General features: G+C 33.5%; 1 protein-coding gene across 1 annotated transcript; it reads left to right on the top strand.

Annotated features, from left to right (window-relative positions):
- The first annotated feature begins 560 nt into the window (after positions 1-560).
- On the top strand, positions 561-12,909 carry LOC123541115 (UDP-glucose 4-epimerase-like). Its single transcript, XM_045326512.2, has 10 exons — positions 561-704; positions 6,739-6,866; positions 7,137-7,234; positions 7,779-7,892; positions 9,141-9,317; positions 9,692-9,872; positions 10,546-10,631; positions 11,484-11,561; positions 12,106-12,220; positions 12,761-12,909. Exons 2-10 carry the CDS (start codon positions 6,740-6,742, stop codon positions 12,817-12,819), a joined length of 1,035 nt encoding a protein of 344 aa, XP_045182447.2. The 5' UTR covers positions 561-704; position 6,739; the 3' UTR covers positions 12,820-12,909.
- The last annotated feature ends 8,149 nt before the right edge of the window (positions 12,910-21,058 follow it).

The following is a 21,058-nucleotide window of genomic DNA, read 5'->3' as shown; positions in this document are numbered from 1 at the left end:
AATGATTGGCCCACAGTTTTGGGTAAAATTTTTCAACATGTTCATTTCCGCCAAGATTGGCATAGAATGTATATAGAACATTGAAAAATTTGAAACCTGATTGAAAAATAAGTGTTAAATACTAGTAAATATGTATGAAGAGTATAAATTTTCTTCATTATTTCAAAATCGTTGTAACGATTAATACATCCACATAAATGTTTAGTTATTTATAAGGTACCTCTCAAAAATCATATGTCAACACATTTATACCACTAGGCATTTTCAGAGTACTCATTTTTTATTGAGTTTTGAGAGAAAAAATAATCTCTGAAGCTCAGTTGTTTGTCTTATTCTCATGCGGGTCATGCCAGGGGAAAATTAAAACAGATCTTATAAAACGACATTTACAATACTTGCCCACTTTCCAACAAATCATGGGCTTAGCGCAAAACGGTTGTAACTTATATGAAATAAGGAAGGAGTTACAACCGTTTTCGCTAAGCTCGCGAAATGCTGGTGATGTGACGTTGATATAATATACCTTTTAATACTCGGTATACCTTGTGAAACTATATTGAATCAAATCACATGGGCTGTTAGAAATTGATTCTGTAACATATGATGAATGACACGTCAGAATGTTAATTGTTATCAAGTTGCTGTTCATCTAGAATTAAGAGATTTCGTTCTTCAGAATTATATAGTGTTTCCATGCTGTAAAGGTAAGCTTTCATTTTCTGCAATTCACACATGTTCTATAGTTTAGATTTTACGTTAAATGACTTCTAGCTATGCAGCGGTTGTATTTTGTACTGACTAGCAATTATAAAATCATTTCGACTTATTATGATATAGGATCCAACAATATATTTTGCATTTCTTTTAAATGATAAATGATTTACGAAGGTAGATGTAAGTGTTAATCAACTGACTTATTTGATCTGTTCTTCAGCATTTTCAATATCACATTAAATCACACCATAAATGATAGAAAAACGGATACCTTACAACATGTTACAAACGAAAGGTTATTTTTCCAGATGTTACCTCAGTTACGCACATTTAAAGATCGCATCTACCTGGAATCGATTTTGATAAACGTTTCACACATTTATCATTTTTAGTCGGCACTACTTTTTTACATAGAGGATATTACATGAGTGTCTTTTCATATTGAAGTTTTTAAACTCATTGAATAAAATAATAAAATGCGAGGCTCTGTCGGGCATTTTATCAATTTTATTCAATGAGTTTAATAAATTCAATGTGGAAACTCACAAATGTAATATTCTTTTTATCACATGTTAGCTTTTCCTGCCGAAACATGAAAAAATTCTACTTTCTTTTTACTATATAAACAAGTCAATTTCACCAAGGTCTCCTATACTATAGACGACGTCGACGTCAAAGCTTTATTACACAAGTGTATTAGCATATTTGTTTAATAGCTTTATTACACTCCCGCGACGTCAAACATGTGATAAAAACTTATACTGCTTCTGTGATCAATTTGATAACAAATGGTTATAAACAAGGATGTGGTCCGAGAGCCCACGGACTTTTATTGCAACAATTGAGGCCAAAAGAAGTTTATACATATTTGGAAACAATATTCCATATCCTCCATGAAAACCCATTTCTTAAGTGTCAAAGCCGTGCCTATCTATATTTTGTTCACTTATGTTTGTGATAGGGGAGGTAAAACTCACTTGTAAAAATTTAGGGGGTAGGGTAAAGTTTACGTCTACTATTTTTTTCACTATTTAATTACAGTAGCTATTTGATTGTCAGTAAATGTATATATGTCAACCAATGTCAGCAAAAAGAAATTCATCAAAATGGAATGAAGGGCAAACTTGATATTTAAGGTCAAAGGTCAAATTTATGTACAAATAACAAAATTGGCATATTTGAAAATTATTTTTATTCTTAAAAATTAGTTTGTTATCATAAATCACTCAGCTTTATATATGTAATGTGTATGTATCAGTCAAAGTCAGAAATGCAAATCTTATTGCAAAACGTCAAGGTCAACCCTGATAATTGAAGGTCAAAGTTCATTTTCATGCAAAAATATGAAAAATGTTACATTTACTAATCTAACGTTTTTAATATGTATTCACATTGTTAGTCACTGAAGTTAATTTGTTTTAATGTCTGTATGTCAGGCAAAGTCAGCAGTGCAAAGGTAACCCCAAAACTGCCAAGGGTAAAGCTTATATCAAAGGTCAAAGGTCAAATTTGTGTGAAAAATTGCATGAATAATTTCCTGTTTGAAATATAACAGCTATTTCTAATCATTATTTGTAATTGCTTGTGATTTATTTTAATGTATATATGTCCCACAATGTCAGTAATAAAGATATTATCAGACAAGTTCAAATGTGATATTAAGGGTCAAAGGTCATTTTCAAGTAAAAGAATGAAAAAATAGCTCTTTAACTTTTCTTTTTGTTAATGATATTTTGTCGATATTAATCAACAATATCAGTTCATTTTAATGTATAAAAAGTAGGCGATGTCTAGTATGCACATACTATTTCAAAACATTCAAGGTCAACCATAATTTCAAAGGTCAAAGGTCAAAAAAGTGAGTAAAATGTTGCAATAATATCACCTGTTTGTAATAATTTTTATTGTTTAAAAGTATTTGTTTCGTCATTTTAGTAACTGATCGTTGTTCATTTTACTGTATATATGTCAGACGATGTCATGAAAGAGAAAAAAGTAAAGGTCGAATCTTGTATTAAAGGTCAGGGGTCATTTTTGTGTAAAAGATCAAACTGTAGCATACTTACTCATTACTTCGTTAAAAAATAAATGTGCTTGTTAGAATTTTCTGTTAGCAATTTATTTTAATGTATACGTGTCAAGCAAGGTCAGGAATGTAGGTCTTACCCAAATAAGGCAAAGCCAAACCTATTATCAAAGGTCAAAGGTCAAATATGCGTGAAAATTAGCCAAAAGAAACACCAGTATTTTTGCAATGATTTTTTTGTATTAACTAATTATTATTCATTTTAAAGTATATATAACAGATGATATCATTCTTGAAATAATAATGAAAAATTAGTCAAGGTGAAATCTGACATTAAAGGTCAAAGGAGAGGGCCTTTTATCTGGCTGGAACATGTTGGGGAGTAAATGCAAAGATCCTCTGCAAGTCTACACAGGCAACTTACGGTCCATAGCATAGTACGCATCAGGCTCATGGGTAACTGCTTCCAAAGTCAGTAAAGATAAACTGGACAAGGTTAAATTTCAGGACTGAGGATAATCCCGGGGCAGTGAGACAACTCCAATAAAATAAATGGAACAGACAGCCAACCCTGGGCCATAAGAGACAGGACGAGAGTACAAAATGTTTGTGCGTGCAGAGAAGGCAAAGAGACTACCACTCCACTCAAAACTCGAGAGCAGAACTAAGAGCAGACTGAAAAGACAGAGTCGTAACCATATCGTCAAAGAACTGAAAAAAGGGAAAGCAGCAGCACTGGACACAGAGGCAGAGCCGCTCGAGCCCAATGAACGGGTTCCCAGACAGTGTGCTCCTAAGATCAAATTGAAGGTGCCAGGAGTAGAAGAAAAGGTAAAAGCAACATCAGGCTTACTAACAATCTCTTACGCTAGAAATGATCAATAACCGCTATCCAGCACACTCTTGGATCCAAGCATATACCGATTGATCAGTGGAAAGGGCAGTTCAGAAAGCTGGGAGTGGTGCCTACATCAAATTTTCAGACAGCTCCTCCTTCATACTCTCTCATCCATTTCGATGGGTTCCTGCACATGTGGATATAGCTAGAAATGAAGCTGCGCACAAACTTGCAGACAGCAACCAGGCAAATACAGCCCCAACCTCCAACTTCGTACAGAGAAGCTCAGACTCTGTGGAAGAACAGCTTTGCGTCAGACTGGAAGAACATAAATGGAGGTAACCTGCCAAATCAGGACTGTCTACACAAGCTAAACAGCCAATTAACTGTCTTCCGTCTGGGCACTGAAGACTGTGGCCTGAGAAAACATATGAAGAAGCTGGGAGTTGCAGAGAAAGCTGAATGTCAGTGCGGATCAGAGGAAAAAGCACCGTTTCACATTCTGCAGAGCTGTTCCTTTCTAGAAGAAGCACGACAGAAAGTTTGGCCAACAGACATCCCATTTGAGACCAAGCCGTGGAGAGATACCAGCGATCTGCAGAATACGATGCAGTTCATTGCCGCATCCAATCATAAAATATAAAACGGCCATAAGAAGATGAAAGGCAGTAAGGCAGTAAGTAAGCTAACATTAAAATGAATTAACATCAAGTTATAACAAGATATGTTTGAATAAAGAAATAAAATAACAGTGCTATCTTTTGAATTTATTACCAAAAAATGAATTTTAAACTTTAACATCAGGGCTGATCTAGACTCATGTCTTATGATATCTTCATTGTTGACATTGACCAATACATATATGAAACTTCAAGGAATAACCATAAGATATTAATAATGACAAAATACCTTTAAACAACGAAAAGTATTGCAAAAATGCTTTTTTGCGATCTTTCACGCAAATTTCAACTTTTGCCTCAATATCAGACAAAATTATTTTCAATTAACAAAATGACAAGAAAATCCTTGTAAAATCCTTGTTATTTTGCGAATTTTTACACAAATTTTACCTTTGACCTTTATAAATAGATTTGCCTTTAACTTATAAGAATAAGACCTACATTGCTAACCTTGCTTGACATGTATACATTAAAGTAAATTGCTAACAGTGAATTTTAACAACAAACTATTTTTGATCAAAGTAATTAGTAAGTATGGTAAATTTTTTGACTTTTTATGCAAAAGTGACCCCTGACCTCCAATACCAGGTTTGACCTTGACTTATTTTCTCTGACATATATACAGTAAAATGAACACAATCAGTTACTAAACTGAAAAACAAATACTTGTAAACAATAAAAATTATTACAAACAGGTGATATTATTGCAACATTTTACTCACTTTTTTGACCTTTGACCTTTGATACTATGGTTGACCTTAAATGTTTTGAAATTATATGTGCATACTAGACATCGCTATACATTAAAATGAACTGATATCGTTGACTAATATCGACGAAATATTATTAACAAGAAGAAAAGTTAAAGAGCCATTTTATCATTCTTTTACATGAAAATGACCTTTGACCCTTAATATCACATTTTGAACTTGTCTGATTTCGACGGAATCTTGTTTACTGACATTGTGGGACATATTTACATTAAAATAAATCACGAGCAATTACTAATAATGATTAGAAATAGCATTTATATGTCAAACAGGAAGCTATTCATGCAATTTTTCACACAAATTTGACCTTTGACCTTTGATATAAGCTTTACCCTTGGCAGTTTTAAGGTTATATCTGCACTGCTGACTTTGCCTGGCATACAGACATTAAAACAAATTAACTTCAGTGACTAACAATCTGAATACATATTAAACAGATTAAAAAAGTAAAGGTAATATTTTTCATATTTTTGCATAAAAATGAACTTTGACCTTCAATTATCAGGGTTGACCTTGACGTTTTGCAATAAGATTTACATTTCTGACTTTGGCTGGCATATACACATTACATAAGTAAAACTAAGTGACTTATGATAACAAACTAATTTTTAAGAATAAAAATAATTTTCAAATATGCCAATTTTTGTGATTTGTACATAAATTTGACCTTTGACCTTAAATATCAAGTTTGCCCTTCATTCCTTTTTGATGAATTTCTTTTTGATGACATTGGTTGACATATATACATTTACTGACAATAAGATAGTTACTGTAATTAAACACTGAACAAACTGGCAGTCGTAAACTTTACCCTACCCCCTAAATTTTAACAAGTGAGTTTTACCACCCCTATCACAAATATAAGTGAACAAAATATAGATAGGCACGGCTTTGACACTTAAGAGATGGGTTTTCATGGAGGATATGAAATATTGTTTCAAAAATGTATAAACTTCTTTTGGCCTCAATTGTTGCAATAAAAGTCCGTGAGCTCTCGGACCAATGGTTATTATAGTAGTAGCTTGATCTGGGATGTGTTGTCGGCTCGAGTGGGTTTTTTAAAGAGACGCAGAGGCGCAGAGTGTAATCATCCACGTGAGCCAAATCTAGCTACTGTTTTGATAATCCCTTTTTATGTACCTCCACAGTTTTATTTGTTGTTTTATATTTGAACGAAATCTTGAATGTGTGTCAATGCTGAAATAGAGATGAGTGAGGTTTGAATGAATGAGTGAATGTATGCGCTATTCATACAACTGTGTCAGGTCATGCATATTAAATGAAAGTAGTCAGGCAAATACAATGCAAAAGATGCGGATTTTTTTCTGACTGTTTATATTTACTTATGAAATACAAGCTATATTTTTGACAGAATTTATATAGGTATGTCGTAAATGTATATATAACGCTATAAACCGTACTTGAGTAGCAGATGTTCTTAACTTGTATACCTTACAACAATCATTGATAAGAAGGTATTAGAACTTTTATGTTTGTAAACAGTTAAGCAATTATTGACAAGTGACCCAGTCCTCATACAGTACATTTTGTACTAGATAAATAAATGACATTTACTAACTGCTTACTCATTGTAATATGGTACAGAATGCCACTGGAAGGACTTGTAGTAATTATTTGACCCGGTCCTCACACAGTACTAGATGAATAAGTGGCATTTGCTTACTGCTTATTCATTGTGTTATGTTACAGAATGCCACTGGAAGGACTTGTAGCTGTAACAGGAGGAGCTGGCTATGTTGGGTCTCATGTTCTTGTAGAATTGCTTGAGGAAGGTTACCGTGTCTTGGTCATTGATAGGCTTGATAACGCTAAAAGAGGTAAAATGTTTAATCTTTAACCTGCTATATTTTTAAAATGGTCTGGTCCATCTTTCAGTTTGGGCAATACCATTTATTATTCGAAGTGATGTTCACCGGAAATTTACTAACTGAATGGCGAACAGTGCAGACAATGATCAGACTGCACGGATGCGTAGGTTGATTATGGAGTGCACTGTTCGCAAAGGCAGAATGACTTGCTGCCAGCAGGCTAAAAGTTATTCAATCAAGTTCTCCAGTCGTGCAATCATGTGTTTGGTGCTTTTACAGAGACTTTAGGACAAGTAGAAAAAATAACTGGGAAACCAATACAAGCTTACAATGTTGATATTACAGACAAGGAGGAGCTTCGACAGATCTTTATAGAGGTATGTACAGACAAATTGTACTTTATATTTATCATTTTTGCTCTTGAAAATGAATAAATATATATTGCAAGACACAGTTTCACATACATGCTTAAAATAAAATCGAAATGACATTTTAGTATAAAAAAAGAAGAATATAAAGTAGCTGATTTCAAGGTTTGATGTTATAAATGCCGTGTACATAATAAATTTATAGCAAATTTATCAATAGGAAGCAATTATCAATTGTTTCTTTGTGACAATCTGTTTACGTTGCTGACTTCGAATTACTTGCGCCTGTCCGCTATGGTTCGAAATCATACTTGTGGTATACTATTCTTTCATGTGAAATAATTATTTATCTGTGAGAAGTATTTTCATGTGAGGAAATGATTCACCTGACTTGCGGAATGTCCGTGTTTCTGCCTAATGTCTACTACTATTGTCCAGAAGGGCACAAGACTTAGTGTTTCCCTCCTATAACAAAACTTGGAGATTCACAATATGACTTATAATGTGTTAATGTGAACTTAAGTCGACCCAAAATATTGTGAATATTTTACAGAACGAGGTATCTTGTGTGGTGCATCTAGCGGCAATGAAAATACACTCATTGTCAACACGTATGCCACTAAGCTATTACAGAAACAACGTGGGAGGACTGATAACTCTTCTAGAGGTGGAACTCATCCTTTCATTACAGAAACACCATATACTTATATACTACTTGTTTTCCATACAGTCATTTAAGAAATAATAAGTTCCCAAACTTGGTTTATCGTAGAATAACCCGAGTTTTGAGTTCTTATGCGTAAGAATATATCACGAAGGCCGTAGGCCTGAGTGATATATTGTTTCGCATAAGAACGAAAAACTCGGGTTGTTCTATGATAAATCACACTTGGGAACTTATTATTTCGATTCTAACACGACAAACTAGTATCAACAGTGTTAGAAAAAAGTGGTAACTTCTTTTTACGACTTTTTACACACCTGGATCGGATGACGTCATTGCACGCGAGTGCGAGTGGTATATTGCAGAATAACCCGAGATAGGTTATTTCCTGGTCGTGTTAGAATATTTTATATACAGCAAGTGCATAACCTCGTGCTTTTCTAGACAGGAAACAGCTTGATATTAATGATGTAGGATCTTTTTTTCTACAGCTAAGAATTTTTCATACTCTGTGAGATTGAAGAACATAAGTTTCTAAGACATTTAAAGCTTGAATCACCACACTTGTGTTTATTTTATAGGGCATTTTCTTCTTCCACTTTTTAAGCATTCCTGAAATTAAGAAATTAAGTGGGGATATTTTATAAAACTTACTATGAATATTACTATGTTACTACGAATACATGATGATATCAGTATCATGTAAGCATAAATATGAGAAACAATTTTTTTTAAATGTTGACATAATTACCTCTCCATTTTTTTTCAATGAAAAAAAAGAACGTATTTAAATCTATTAAAACAAAATTGCTTCAAAATTGAAAGAAAAAAGCTGGGATCATTGTGAATTTAAGAGATACATTTAGAAAAAAGAACTTTTAAAAATGGCGAATTTTGATATTTTTAGGTCTAAGTTCTTTTTGTTTCTTTTTACACTTACTACATAATATAAAGTGCTATGATGAAAACAGTTTGTATTTGAGTAGTAGATGCCGGTCAAAAGTGAGATTATTTTATAACAACAAATGCAATCTGTTATGTTAAATAGTACATTATTAACCATATTTTGTTAATTTAGCATTTATTTTCTGCATAAATGTCGTAGAAGAGATATATTCAAAGAAACATTTTCAAAATGGCGGATATTCTATACATACGCTCGTACATCTATAAATATCCGTGTTGCACGGCGTTCCTTTGAATGTCGATACACTCCGTTACTATTAATAGAATTACCTTGCGTGCCTTCAGGTAATGAAAGAAGCGGAGGTGTATAATTTGATATATGCCAGTTCAGTTGCTGTGTACGGGAATCCTAAATATTTGCCATTCGATGAACAACACAGGGCAGGAGTCGTGAGTGATCCGTACAGTAGGACCAAATATTTTTGTGAAGAAATTTTGAAGGATGTTAGCTCGGCAGAGAAGGTTCACTGTTTACATTATCGTTATACTGTACAAAATATACACACGTTTGCTACGTGCATTTTTGTGTGTGATTTATCAATTTAATTTATTAATCAATTAATTAAATAACTAATTAACATATTTATTTATTTACTTATTAAGTAATTACTTTATACTTTATTCTAAACACTTTCAATGTTCATATACCCATACACCACTAAATTGATAATATAGGAGAGACTTTGTTTTAAAAAATATTTCAATTATTTTGCCAGTTACTTCCATATGAAATAATGTAATTGGCTTCATGGAACATTACGCATTGAAGAGCACGCTTCAAAAAAAATGTTGTTTTATTCCCTCTAAACTAATTTTTTGGTTTCATCTCTTGTTAGGTCTGGTGTATTGTCACTTTACGTCTTTTTAACCCAGTCGGCGCCCACTGTTCTGGTCTCATTGGAGAAATCATGACAGAAAACCCGCCAAACCTGATACCAAATATCGCAAAAACTGCACTTGGAAGGCGAAAAGAATTTATCATATATGGGGATAAATACAAAACAAAAGACGGAACAGGTTTTAGCACTATCTAGTATATTAACAGTTATGAACATTTTTTTTTTGGAGTCACTTTTTATATTGTTTGACATTGAACTTTGAACTTGTTTCGTTCTAAAAGACTAATCTCATTAACAATTAACAAGTGTTTAATGCATTTGCTAAAACCAGATATCATTTTAACATTATTGTCATTGTAAATTAAAAGCTATACATGTGTATGTTTGAGGTACATTAAACATAATAAAATTATCTAACCTCCCTTTATTAGTTTTTCTACAGAATTATGTAACAGTGAATGTTTTCAAACAATGCAAAACCTCCATTAATTAGTTAATTCTGTAGTACTATGCAATTGTGCATTTACATCTGGGTTTTTTTCACAGCAAACTTTCTACACGCACGGTTTCCATGGACAACATCCAGTAAAATGCACGTTTCTCATATAATGACATGATATGTGCACTAACGCGCCTCCAGTAGGGCGTTGTACCACAGAAAATCTTATATAAATTGAAATATGATAGCTTTATAAGCTTCTTTGGAGAAAAGAAGAAAGGGCGTCCCGACTGTACCTATATTGCTTTTGATTTTTCATAGCAGGATGATAATTTCCCGGTTACCAAAAACAAAATGCATTAGACAAGACAAATGTACTTGCTGCTCTTTGGAAAGCTATTTCAAATTGCAGGTGAGAGAGATTACACACATGTCGTTGATATCGCTAAAGGTCATGTTGCTGCCATAAAGAAGATGAAAACGGGATCAGGTTTGAAGGTTTGTGCAATTTTATTTTGAGGTGTCCGACTTCAATGGATTTATTGAAGGGTTTTCAGCTCACCTGAGCACGAATTAATGGTGAGCTTTTAGGATAGTTGAATGTCCGTCCGTGTTTTGTCCCCAATTTCTTTAAAGAACACCTCCTTATAAACAATCAATAAAATCCTTTGGGAACATAGAATGTAACCAAACAAAATAATTGCAGATACGGTTTGACTGAGATTGTTCATAAGAGGTAATGAAATGCGCAACATCTTTAACGCCTCTGGCACCAGCTTGAGCCAATTTCAACCAAAACAAAAATATTTTGATGGTTCCAATTCAAATACCTTAAAATAGAGATTATTTATGCAGAACTCTGGTCGTCATGGCATCCAAAAGGAAAACATCTTTAAACATCTTCCCAGAAACTACTGACCCGATTTCGGCATACAATGTTCCTGGAATCAGTTTGAATCAATACACTTCATTGGCGTCTGTGGGCAAATAACCAGTTTAAACTGTCCTGTGAACTTCCGGGGGCAAGTCACCAGTTTAAACTCCCTAATGGCTGTTTGCCATTGACCGTTCCAATATGGTATCAAACAAAGTTACGTTATTTGTTTCATTGGTCTTATTGTTCATTTGTTGTTTTCTTCATTTCTGTACTTTTGTATAAACTGCTGTATGCGGTTTAGGGAGACTGTGTAACTAACAGTACTAAATGATACATCCGTCCGATAATAATTTAACATTAAAGTTGAAGATCCAGAAGATTTTAGCGAAGCCCTTTAAATAAAAGAATACCGATGAAAAAACAAGGCGATATGGTATTGCGTTTAGAATAATTCGCTTTGGATTAATTGACAGGTTTACAACTTGGGGTCTGGAAAGCCCTGTTCTGCACTTGATATGGTGAAAATGTTTGAAAAGGTGTCTGGAAAACCAGTAAGTGAATAGATTTCTTTTAAGTGATAATTATATCAATTTTTATGATCCAACGATCTATTTATATTCGGTGGAAGTTGGATGTGAATATATACTGGGTAAAACTTATTGACAGATTTTGCTATATTTGATAATAATATTATATTTGATGGCTCCAAATGCAAAAGTAAATTGTGCAGTTAGATACACTACGAGACTGCTAATAAAGTATGCAGTATTAATTTGAATATTGTACAGTGATGTAAATCGTGTCATCTTATAACCCTTAGCCTGCTGGCGGCAAGTGATTCTTTCTTGGCGACCAGTGTAGACCAAGATCATCATGCACATCCGTACAGGCTGATCATGGTCTGTACTGTTCGCCATTTAGTCAGTACCTTTTTAGTATGTAAACAGTTAATAGAACCGTGCAACTTGAAAGACGGACAAGTTCATTATAGAAAAGATAGACAAGGGTTAAAATCAGACATGCAAGGTCTACAAAACATTAATGATCAGAAGATGTATCATTCCGTTTAATGTTGATTCGTTATCATTATTGCAGATTCCATACACATTTGAGGAACCTAGATCATATGACACACCGACAACTCGGGCAGATGTGTCTTTGGCAAGAAAAGAACTGGGATGGACGGCCAGTTTAGAAATAACACGCATATGTAAGTGAGAAAACAATGCAAACTAGCAAAAGAAATACATTGACATTAAGCAAGATAAAATATATATCTAATTAAAAAAATGTAGATAATCACGAGGTTTCATTGGATTACGCGTATGTATTTTAGCATTTGTATTTATGTTATAACATTTATGGACAGTACTTTAGTTCTATACATTTTTTGGAAAAGTTCTCATTGTAAAAACTATATATAGGTTTCGTTTTTCATTCTTTCATTTTTTGTTAGATTTTATCGGTATATTATAGTGCTTTTTTTTTCAAAGTATAACTGGATCGCAGACTGCTATTACACATTTATAAATATTTTAAACTCTAGCAAATGCCTAAAATTGTACCAGAGATGGTATAAATCGTCTTTAAGAATGAGAGGAGCCACTTCCACTTTTACCGGTGTTTAGGGAAAGCGATGAGAGAGTTTAGCTATGTTCACGTCCGAAGAATGCCGAATTACGTAAAGAGAATATGTGACCTCACGGAAAGAGCCAAGTGTCATTACGGGCTGTTGTTCATGTTATTTCAGGTACAGACGCATGGAGATGGTATGCCAACAATCAGACGGAACGAGTTACCAACAACTGAAATATTATACCTTTTCTGTTTTCATTTTTATTACTGAGGGGTTTGAATATTATGTTTATATACAGTTACGTAGATTAAATGTATTAAAATCATTTCATATGTTCATTGCTTATTCATATAATAATATTTTGACTTCTGTTTTGTAAATAGCAATGGTACATTGACAGAGTTAAACACAAAGGCACAAATGTTGATGCTCTTTTTATCACTTATTAGCTTTTCCTACCGAAATACTTCTCTCAAAAAATACTTCTTTCTTAGCTAAGGACAAACGAAGACAATTCCAAAAACGTTTCCTATACTCAAAACAAAGTCAACACCAAGACTAATGGAATACTAAATTTTGTAAAAGTTTTATTTCATTCTCACAACGTCAAACATGTGATAAAATTAGATATTTGTTAATTAGTGCATTCAGCGCAATGTACATTATTTCAAGTTTTTTTTTTGCTTCGTTTATTCATGCCATGTTAAATTTGTGTTGTGTATACAAAATTGCACGTTTAATAAATATCATTTTAGCTAGATATCGGCAATATCATGTACTATTCAGTCAATCAGTATACGTTGGCTGAAAATGGAATTCAAGTTAAAATCAGTTTTAAAATATCACTACTCAATCAATGCAAAGACCTTTGAATTATTACCAGCATGTTACCGCTCTTCAACTAAATCATCAGCAAGTTGGGTCCATTCTCAACTGATCAGGGCTTTTTTGCATACGCTTTATTCATTTTTATGAATTTGATAGTAAAATATTATTACAAATCGGTTTTTATCGTAATCTGTCAAGCAATTAAGGTCAGGGACCACCGATTCAAAAACAATACAAGGAACTTACTTGGAATAATATCACAAGATCTAGATCAGTCAATATCCTCCTTTACTCAAAACGTCGACCAAATTTTAGTATCAGTTTACATATTTGAATACTGATTACTGGGAATTGCCAATGTGTCAAGAGGAAAAATTAACGATTCTCCTCATCTATGTTAGCTATAGTTAACCTGATGAAGTGCTTGGAAATGAATCTTGGTTAAAGGGAAGGAATAGTTCTGAAGTCCCTCGCCCCTAATTATAATGTTCGCATGAAATGTATAACAGGAGGTGATGCCTTAACGGTTCAAAAGTGTTTTACCTTCTGAAGTAAAGTCTGACGCAGCAACTGTAACGTTTAACATAACAAAGAAAGTTAAAAAAAAAAGAGTTCATATAGGCCTGACAAGGACTTGAGATGCATAGATGAATTAGAACGTACAATTAGCCCTACGGATAAACTAAACAGAATAACTTTCATATGTGGGGATACGAATATTGGCGATATAAACTGGTCAAGACAGATACCCCTACCTAGAAGAATGTAAGAAAAAATATGTTTTGTTAATTCCTATTATTTTACTCAACTGAACCTACCAGAGTTACTGTTACTACTTGCAATCTACTTGACATTATACTCTTGATGTATTCCTTTTGTTGACATTCTTTTATCAGCCAGAATCAATCCAAAAGCGAAGCCAAAAAGAAATTGTTTGATAAGGCAAAAAGGTATAAATTTAAAAGATGCCTAAGAAATGTTTCTGGTGAACAACACCTTCCATGGTTGAAATTTGAAATTGAACAGTTAATGAAGAAACGTGACAGATTATACAGAAAATAATAAATCTCATTCTGTTCAATAAACATAAAAAAGATTATATTTGTTCAATCAAAACGAAAACTTGAAAAGATCAGATATTATGTGAATCATATTGTTTGTAGTTCTGAAGACAACAAAACGTTTCTAAAGATTTTTGAAACTTTACGCCATGATTCTTTATGCCATTGATCCATTTTTTTCCCCAAATTTATTCATAAAGCAAGTCATTAACAAGGTCAAGAATATAACATCAAATGACGTTTACAATATAACATACAATGTGTACGATTAGTAATATAGAAGACGGTCATTGCTCAAACAAAATGATAATCATAACAAAGTCATATTGCATTACATATTTTGTTGGCAGTAGTATTCTAATGCATTCAGAAATTTATTAAGAAATAGTAATTTATAATTTTTATTTCATGACAAATATTTAACCACATTTAATATATCAGTTTGTAATATTTCGATCATATCGATAAATTTCTTTCTTCGTTCACTAAAGAAATATGTCTTGTAAATACGGTATGTAATTATTATACTGAGTAAAATATTAATATCCTGGTATTCTTTATAATCAATTTTGTAACCAATTACTACTAGTATGTTATTCATATTTTTCACCGATTTATTTAAACAACATTTACTAAATACTTCATGAACAACCTTCCAGAAATCTGATAAATAATTGCAATTAATGAAGGAAAGACAACTGTCTTCAATGCATTTGATCCATTAAAAGAAAATGGTGTTTTAATATCTGGCGCCATGTGTAATACTATAATCCTTTCATACTTGTCTTGTACCTTCAGACTGATGTGAGGCTTATGTAACGCCTATTTTTAAGGCGTCAGATTATAAGCCAGTTTCCTTAACCTGTATAACTTGTAAAATCTTAGAGCATATAGTAGTTAGTATTTTTTTAGATAGGTGTAAATAGCTTAAAATGTTCTCCAAAATTTCCCATAACTGAAAACTATGTAAACCCTGAAATTTAAGCACTAGAACATCTCGGAATATATCTGAATGACGTTTTCAGACCCGTGAGGATATTTAAATATCTCGGCCGCTACGCTCTTTCGGTTCACAAACCTCTCGCAGGTCTATAAAAGCCATTCAGACCTGTTCTCCGAACAATAACTATAGCTTATTCAGGTTGAGAACTAGCTTCATTTGTGATGAGCATTTATCAAATTTTGTTATGAAATTCTTAGGACTACCAGCCTATTATAGCATCAGTTTACAGGTATAATAAATTTCAGGGCGTATGATATTGTGGCTGATTTCTGCCATTTCGTTCTGGTTTGTTGGTGTTTAAAGAGCACCAACAAGCCAGCAAATCAGAACGAAACATAACTCGTCAATACGACAAAATACCTCATTTCTCTCATATGTGCGCTTATTTGTGGTTCTGGCTGTTTAGCGCGTTTGAAGGTTTAAATTTGGCGCATCCGTCAGAACAACAAATACCTTATTTGACGTAACGGAGCACTTATTTATCGTTCTGGCGTGTACCAATACGATAAATAACGTGTCTGTTATGGTGTATGGTGGCTGATGTGTGCAATTTCGTTGCTTAGTTCTGTTGCAACGACACAACGACAAACGTCGTTACGCCGCCCCGCCGAACATCGCCCCGCCAAACGTTGTTATGTCACCGCGTCGTCCCGCTGATTGTCGCCCCGCCGAACGTCGTTATGGCGCCCTTACAAACCTCGCTCCTCCGAATGTCGCCCCCACAGAATTTCGCCGGCAGAACAAAATAACAAAATGGCACAAATCAGCCACCATAATTTTGTCGAATTGGCGCGCTTATTTATTGTTATTGTGTGCTGGCGCTTTTGAAGAAAGAAATGGCAGAAATATGACACCATATATATTTTTTTAGTATTTCAAAATGTTATAAGATTCATTCACTGGTGGCATGTGAAGATTGGAATATCCGGCACAAGGGTAACTGTTTTGGCGGTAACGAGGCTCTGCCGAGTTACATCGTAAATAGTTACCCCGAGAGCTGGATACTTCCATCTGCACTTAATCACCAGTGTCTGAATATTTTTTCAACAAATAGTTGTTAAATATCTTTCTTACAGCACTTTCTTCTTACAATAGCGTATTAACAAAGCGCGGGCACTTTACGTCCGTAAACAGGAAGTATGTTATGACGCAACGTAATAGTTCAAATTTTGTTTTATCATATGCAGTGAAACGTTATGATTTTCCCATAAAATAACCTTTTTGAATCGGGAAAAACACTGAAGGGAACAAAGAGGAACTATCAAGGTATTTGATTTTTATCCGGTTTTACGTAAAATCATTATAATATACTACACGAATCTGCTAAAAAGATGAACAATGTAGTTCGTTATATGCCATTTAGAGCAGGAGAGTCATGGAAATGTCCATCGCTGTCGAAATGACCAGAAATCCCAGTCTGCTTTGCAAGAACCTACGAGTACTACATAACGGTACAGTACAGCCGGATATCTCTCTTTCTTGTTCTTTAAAGCCATTCGCCCACAGTTTTGGTGAAATTTTGCAACATGTTATTTTCTAGCACGTTTGACATAGAATGTGTATATGACACTGAAAAATGATGAAGTGCGTGAAAATAAAAATTAGTTAATGGTAAAAATGCTAGAAGAAGGAAAGTTTTCTGCAATTTTTCAAAAGCGTTGAAACGGTTTTATACCTTCTGCGTATTATTTTTGGTTATTCATAAGAATATATTGCAAAATTATTATGTCCATACATTTGTACCATTGATCGCTTTCAGAGTACTCACGTTTTATGGATTTTTAAAAAGAAATTATTTTTCGCCTAAAATTTGTTGGTTAGTTCCTTTAAATATCATAACGTCAGTTTGTCTTTTTCACCAGCATTGTTTGAACATTGAACTATTGGCCGAAACAAATACTCGCTAAAACCAGTACTTCAAGTCTTTTTCAAACCTTTTCCTACTTACCTAATATATCCTGCCACTCTTTATATAATTATTAAATGTACAATAATCTAGATCAAAACTAAAATTTAAGGTCTTTATTGAGCAAATTATTTTCTACCATTCAATTATTACAGTAATATAATAAATAATAGATCCATGTATTTGATTTTTTAGATTTGTATTTGCATACACTTATATTCATTCAAATAACTTGATCTTTTTGAAAAGGTAGCAGAGATAATGAATATTTTATTGATTTATATAGAAAAGATTTCAAATAACGGTAAAGAGTGTTTTCCATGAAAATTAATATCCGATTTTCAACGAAATAGTCATTTTCGTTTTCCAAGTATTCGTAATGCACACCGGTAATGCAATATTTTCTCAATTGAAAAGCGGTTAAGGCTCAACTATTTAAATTATGTTTTGAAATTGTAAATGGATTAGTCATAGTACTTGTTAAATGCGCATGTTATTCAAACAAGTAGGGTGAGTAAATATAGAGTAGTCGGTGGTTTTGACCCATTTGTGCGTTTTTAGTTAATGTGCTGGATTGCGATACAAACCATTTCAATTTTACACTAAACTGAGTAACTTGTATTGAAGAGATGTAATGATGAAATATTCTTCTAATTTGCTTTCTTTCAAAATAATTAAAAGACAATTCATATTGACTAGGTTCATAAATTGACTAGCCACTGGCAGGTGAAATATATTAGTAATAATGTTTAGTAGGGGTTGATATAATATTATATGGAACAATATATCCCGATGCTTACATGGCGCTAAATGTCACGACAATGTGACGTCAACATAACATCGTTGTGGTGATTTAAGCATATATATATAATGCATATAGAAATAACTGAATGATATTTAAATACGTATTTTTACTGAAAGTAAAATTCATTCGTTTTATTCTGAAACTGGTAGATAAATGATCTCCCTCAAATCCCTTCCGCACAAACTCTTTATTTCAGTTCACTTTCGTTAACGTTGCACTTTACGGTACCGAGCTGTTTTGCGCAACTTAATGATAAGTTTTCGAACTCGAACTCGATTCCTCTCGATCCTTCATCATTTGCTCCTCATACTGAGCTGACCAAAATTCAGAACATACACTCTTCACCAAGTTCAATATGTTCTTGCTAAAATATAACTGAAGATTTACATGTAAATCGCAACTTGATTTATTTTGTCGAATATATTTCAGCATCATTAATACGTTTAGAGATTTTAAACACACACTAACTCACTTACAGTTTGAAATCGCAATCTCTCTATAGAAACATTGGCGGTCGCCATATCTAGTTTATTCTAGGCCAGTGTCAGACTTCATCTATAGTTAGGACTTGTTTTAAGTTTGAACGCAGTTAAAACAGGTTTCATTAACATATTTTTGCACAGTTTTTTCCTAAGTTATATCATAACTTAAAACTTTGTCATGACAAGGTTTAGTGAAACGGACCTGATTCTTTTATATTGGCAATGTTTTGGTTGGATGTTGTTTTGGACAACTCCAGTCTCGTGTCTTCCAAGTGCTCTTCGCCTGACTTGGAACGTTTTATCCAACGGGTGACGGTGCTGTGCGACACCACATTAATCCAATGAATATCTCAGACCATTTATAGATAGATTCTCTCAGACCATTTTTGATAGATTCTTGGCTTACACTAATTTCTAACTTTAATGTAAGCCCTGATTTCAGTCACACGTGCAAAACATTTTCATACAATGATTTAAAATAAATGCTATGACTACAGGTATGTTTACAGCTTAATCAAGTTACGGATCGATGATTATCTCGATAAATGTATACAATCCTAAATAATATTAAGGAATGTGGCACACAGGTAGATGATTAGTGTCTCCCTTTTAAAAGCCAAATATCGCAGGCAATAATATTACGTTTATTGCGAGATAAACTAGGAGTTGCATTAGTTTCGGAACAGGCCGCATATAAAAGTCGGCGGTATAACGTATTAGCTAATACATCTCTGTAAATTTCAGCTATTTAGAAATTGTTTAGGATTGTTAAAATTTATCGTGACATTCGGAAGTTTTATTTTCTTGTTATACATTATGGGGTCCGCGTAATCAAGTATCAAAGGCGTATAGCGGGACAAGAAAAGTAGCAGTAAAGTCCCAGAAGTTCCAGAAGCTAGTGAAAATGAAGAGGATGACACGTGAAATATTGAGAAAATCTTCGAAAAAGGCTTTGATCGTCTAAAATCGGCATCGGAGAACATTTTTAAGATAAAAGGAAATAAAACGTCTTTCAGAGGCGTTTCAGATACAGAGAGAGAAATTCAGTACATTTTGGATGTTTATGACAAATTTACGAACGAATTGTCTTCTAGAAGCAAGTTACGAAACTACCGCAACGATGTTGCTCAGTTGATACTGGACACACCCATTTTTTTATTGTTTCAAGTCAGTTACTGAAGATAGCTTGGCACAGAAATAATAATACTAAAAAGAACAACCCAAGACGGTTATATGAATACATTACTTTTACTATAAACAATTTAACTAAAGCAAGCAATTAATATCTAACTTCGTTTAAATTAATGGTTGGCAGAAATTGGTCACAGCTTCACATAAATGTCAATATACAAATACATATGATATAAAGTATATGTTTAAAATGCAGATGTGGAGGCCCTGTGAACAGAGGCCTAATACAGTATACTTGAAACAAACAAACTTCTTATTACACAACGTTAAGATATACTGGTGGAGGTTGACCTAACCGCCGAACCTGGGATCAGAATTCAACGGAGATCAGGTGTACAAAATCAGACATACAGAATCAGTAACTACGTTAAACGTTTATATATGACACATACACATTTCACAGTTCTGGAAAACAAACACTGTCATGTTCATACATCAACATGTGAAAACTGCCAATATTCCATGTGAAGCTGTAACGACTGAAGGCAAGAAAGGTGTAGGCTGAACTTAAACACATCAGATGTACCTGAAATTATACAGAAAAAGGAGAACACAAGCAAAATAAGGGGAGTGGAGGGTGGGATATTAAACATCAGCAAGTATAAACAATCGAGGATTCCTTCGACAAGAAGCAAAATCAACCCCGGCATCTATTTGCAAACGACCTTCTTCTTCCATGTGCAGAACTGAAAGGACCCAAAAGGAGATTAAATCGCAACAAGTATATTAATATACCAACAAGATATAAGCTAAAACGGGCCCTTACAACAGGATAAGAGCTCCTTCAGTAACAGGTTTTGAATGGTAATCATTAAAAACACATTACTGAAGATAGCTTGGCACAGAAAAAATAATACTAAAAAGAACAACCCAAGACAGTTATATGAATACATTTCTTTTACTATAAACAATTTAACTAAAGCAAGCAATTAATATCTAACTTCGTTTAAATTAATGGTTGGCAGAAATTGGTCACAGCTTCACATAAATGTCAATATGAAAATACATATGATATAAAGTATATGTTTAAAATGCAGATGTGGAGGCCCTGTGAACAGAGGCCTAATACAGTATACTTGAAACAAACAAACTTCTTATTACACAACGTTAAGATATACTGGTGGAGGCTGACCTAACCGCCACATGTCGAGAATTTGGAACAACGTGGAAAATTCTTGACATCTGCCACCAGTATA

Source organism: Mercenaria mercenaria, chromosome 16 (genome assembly GCF_021730395.1).
Source record: "Mercenaria mercenaria strain notata chromosome 16, MADL_Memer_1, whole genome shotgun sequence".
NCBI classification, from domain to species: domain Eukaryota; kingdom Metazoa; phylum Mollusca; class Bivalvia; order Venerida; family Veneridae; genus Mercenaria; species Mercenaria mercenaria.
The sequence above is the reverse complement of the archived record's forward strand: the minus strand, read 5'-3'. Positions and strand labels throughout refer to the sequence as shown.

Bases quoted from the DNA above. Each gene is read 5' to 3' on its own strand.
- LOC123541115 (XM_045326512.2), top strand. From the start codon at position 6,740: ATGCCACTGGAAGGACTTGTAGCTGTAACAGGAGGAGCTGGCTATGTT. The intron at 7,893-9,140 runs GTGGAACTCATC...GCGTGCCTTCAG, and splicing joins GACTGATAACTCTTCTAGAG to GTAATGAAAGAAGCGGAGGT. The intron at 12,221-12,760 runs GTAAGTGAGAAA...ATGTTATTTCAG, and splicing joins TTTAGAAATAACACGCATAT to GTACAGACGCATGGAGATGG.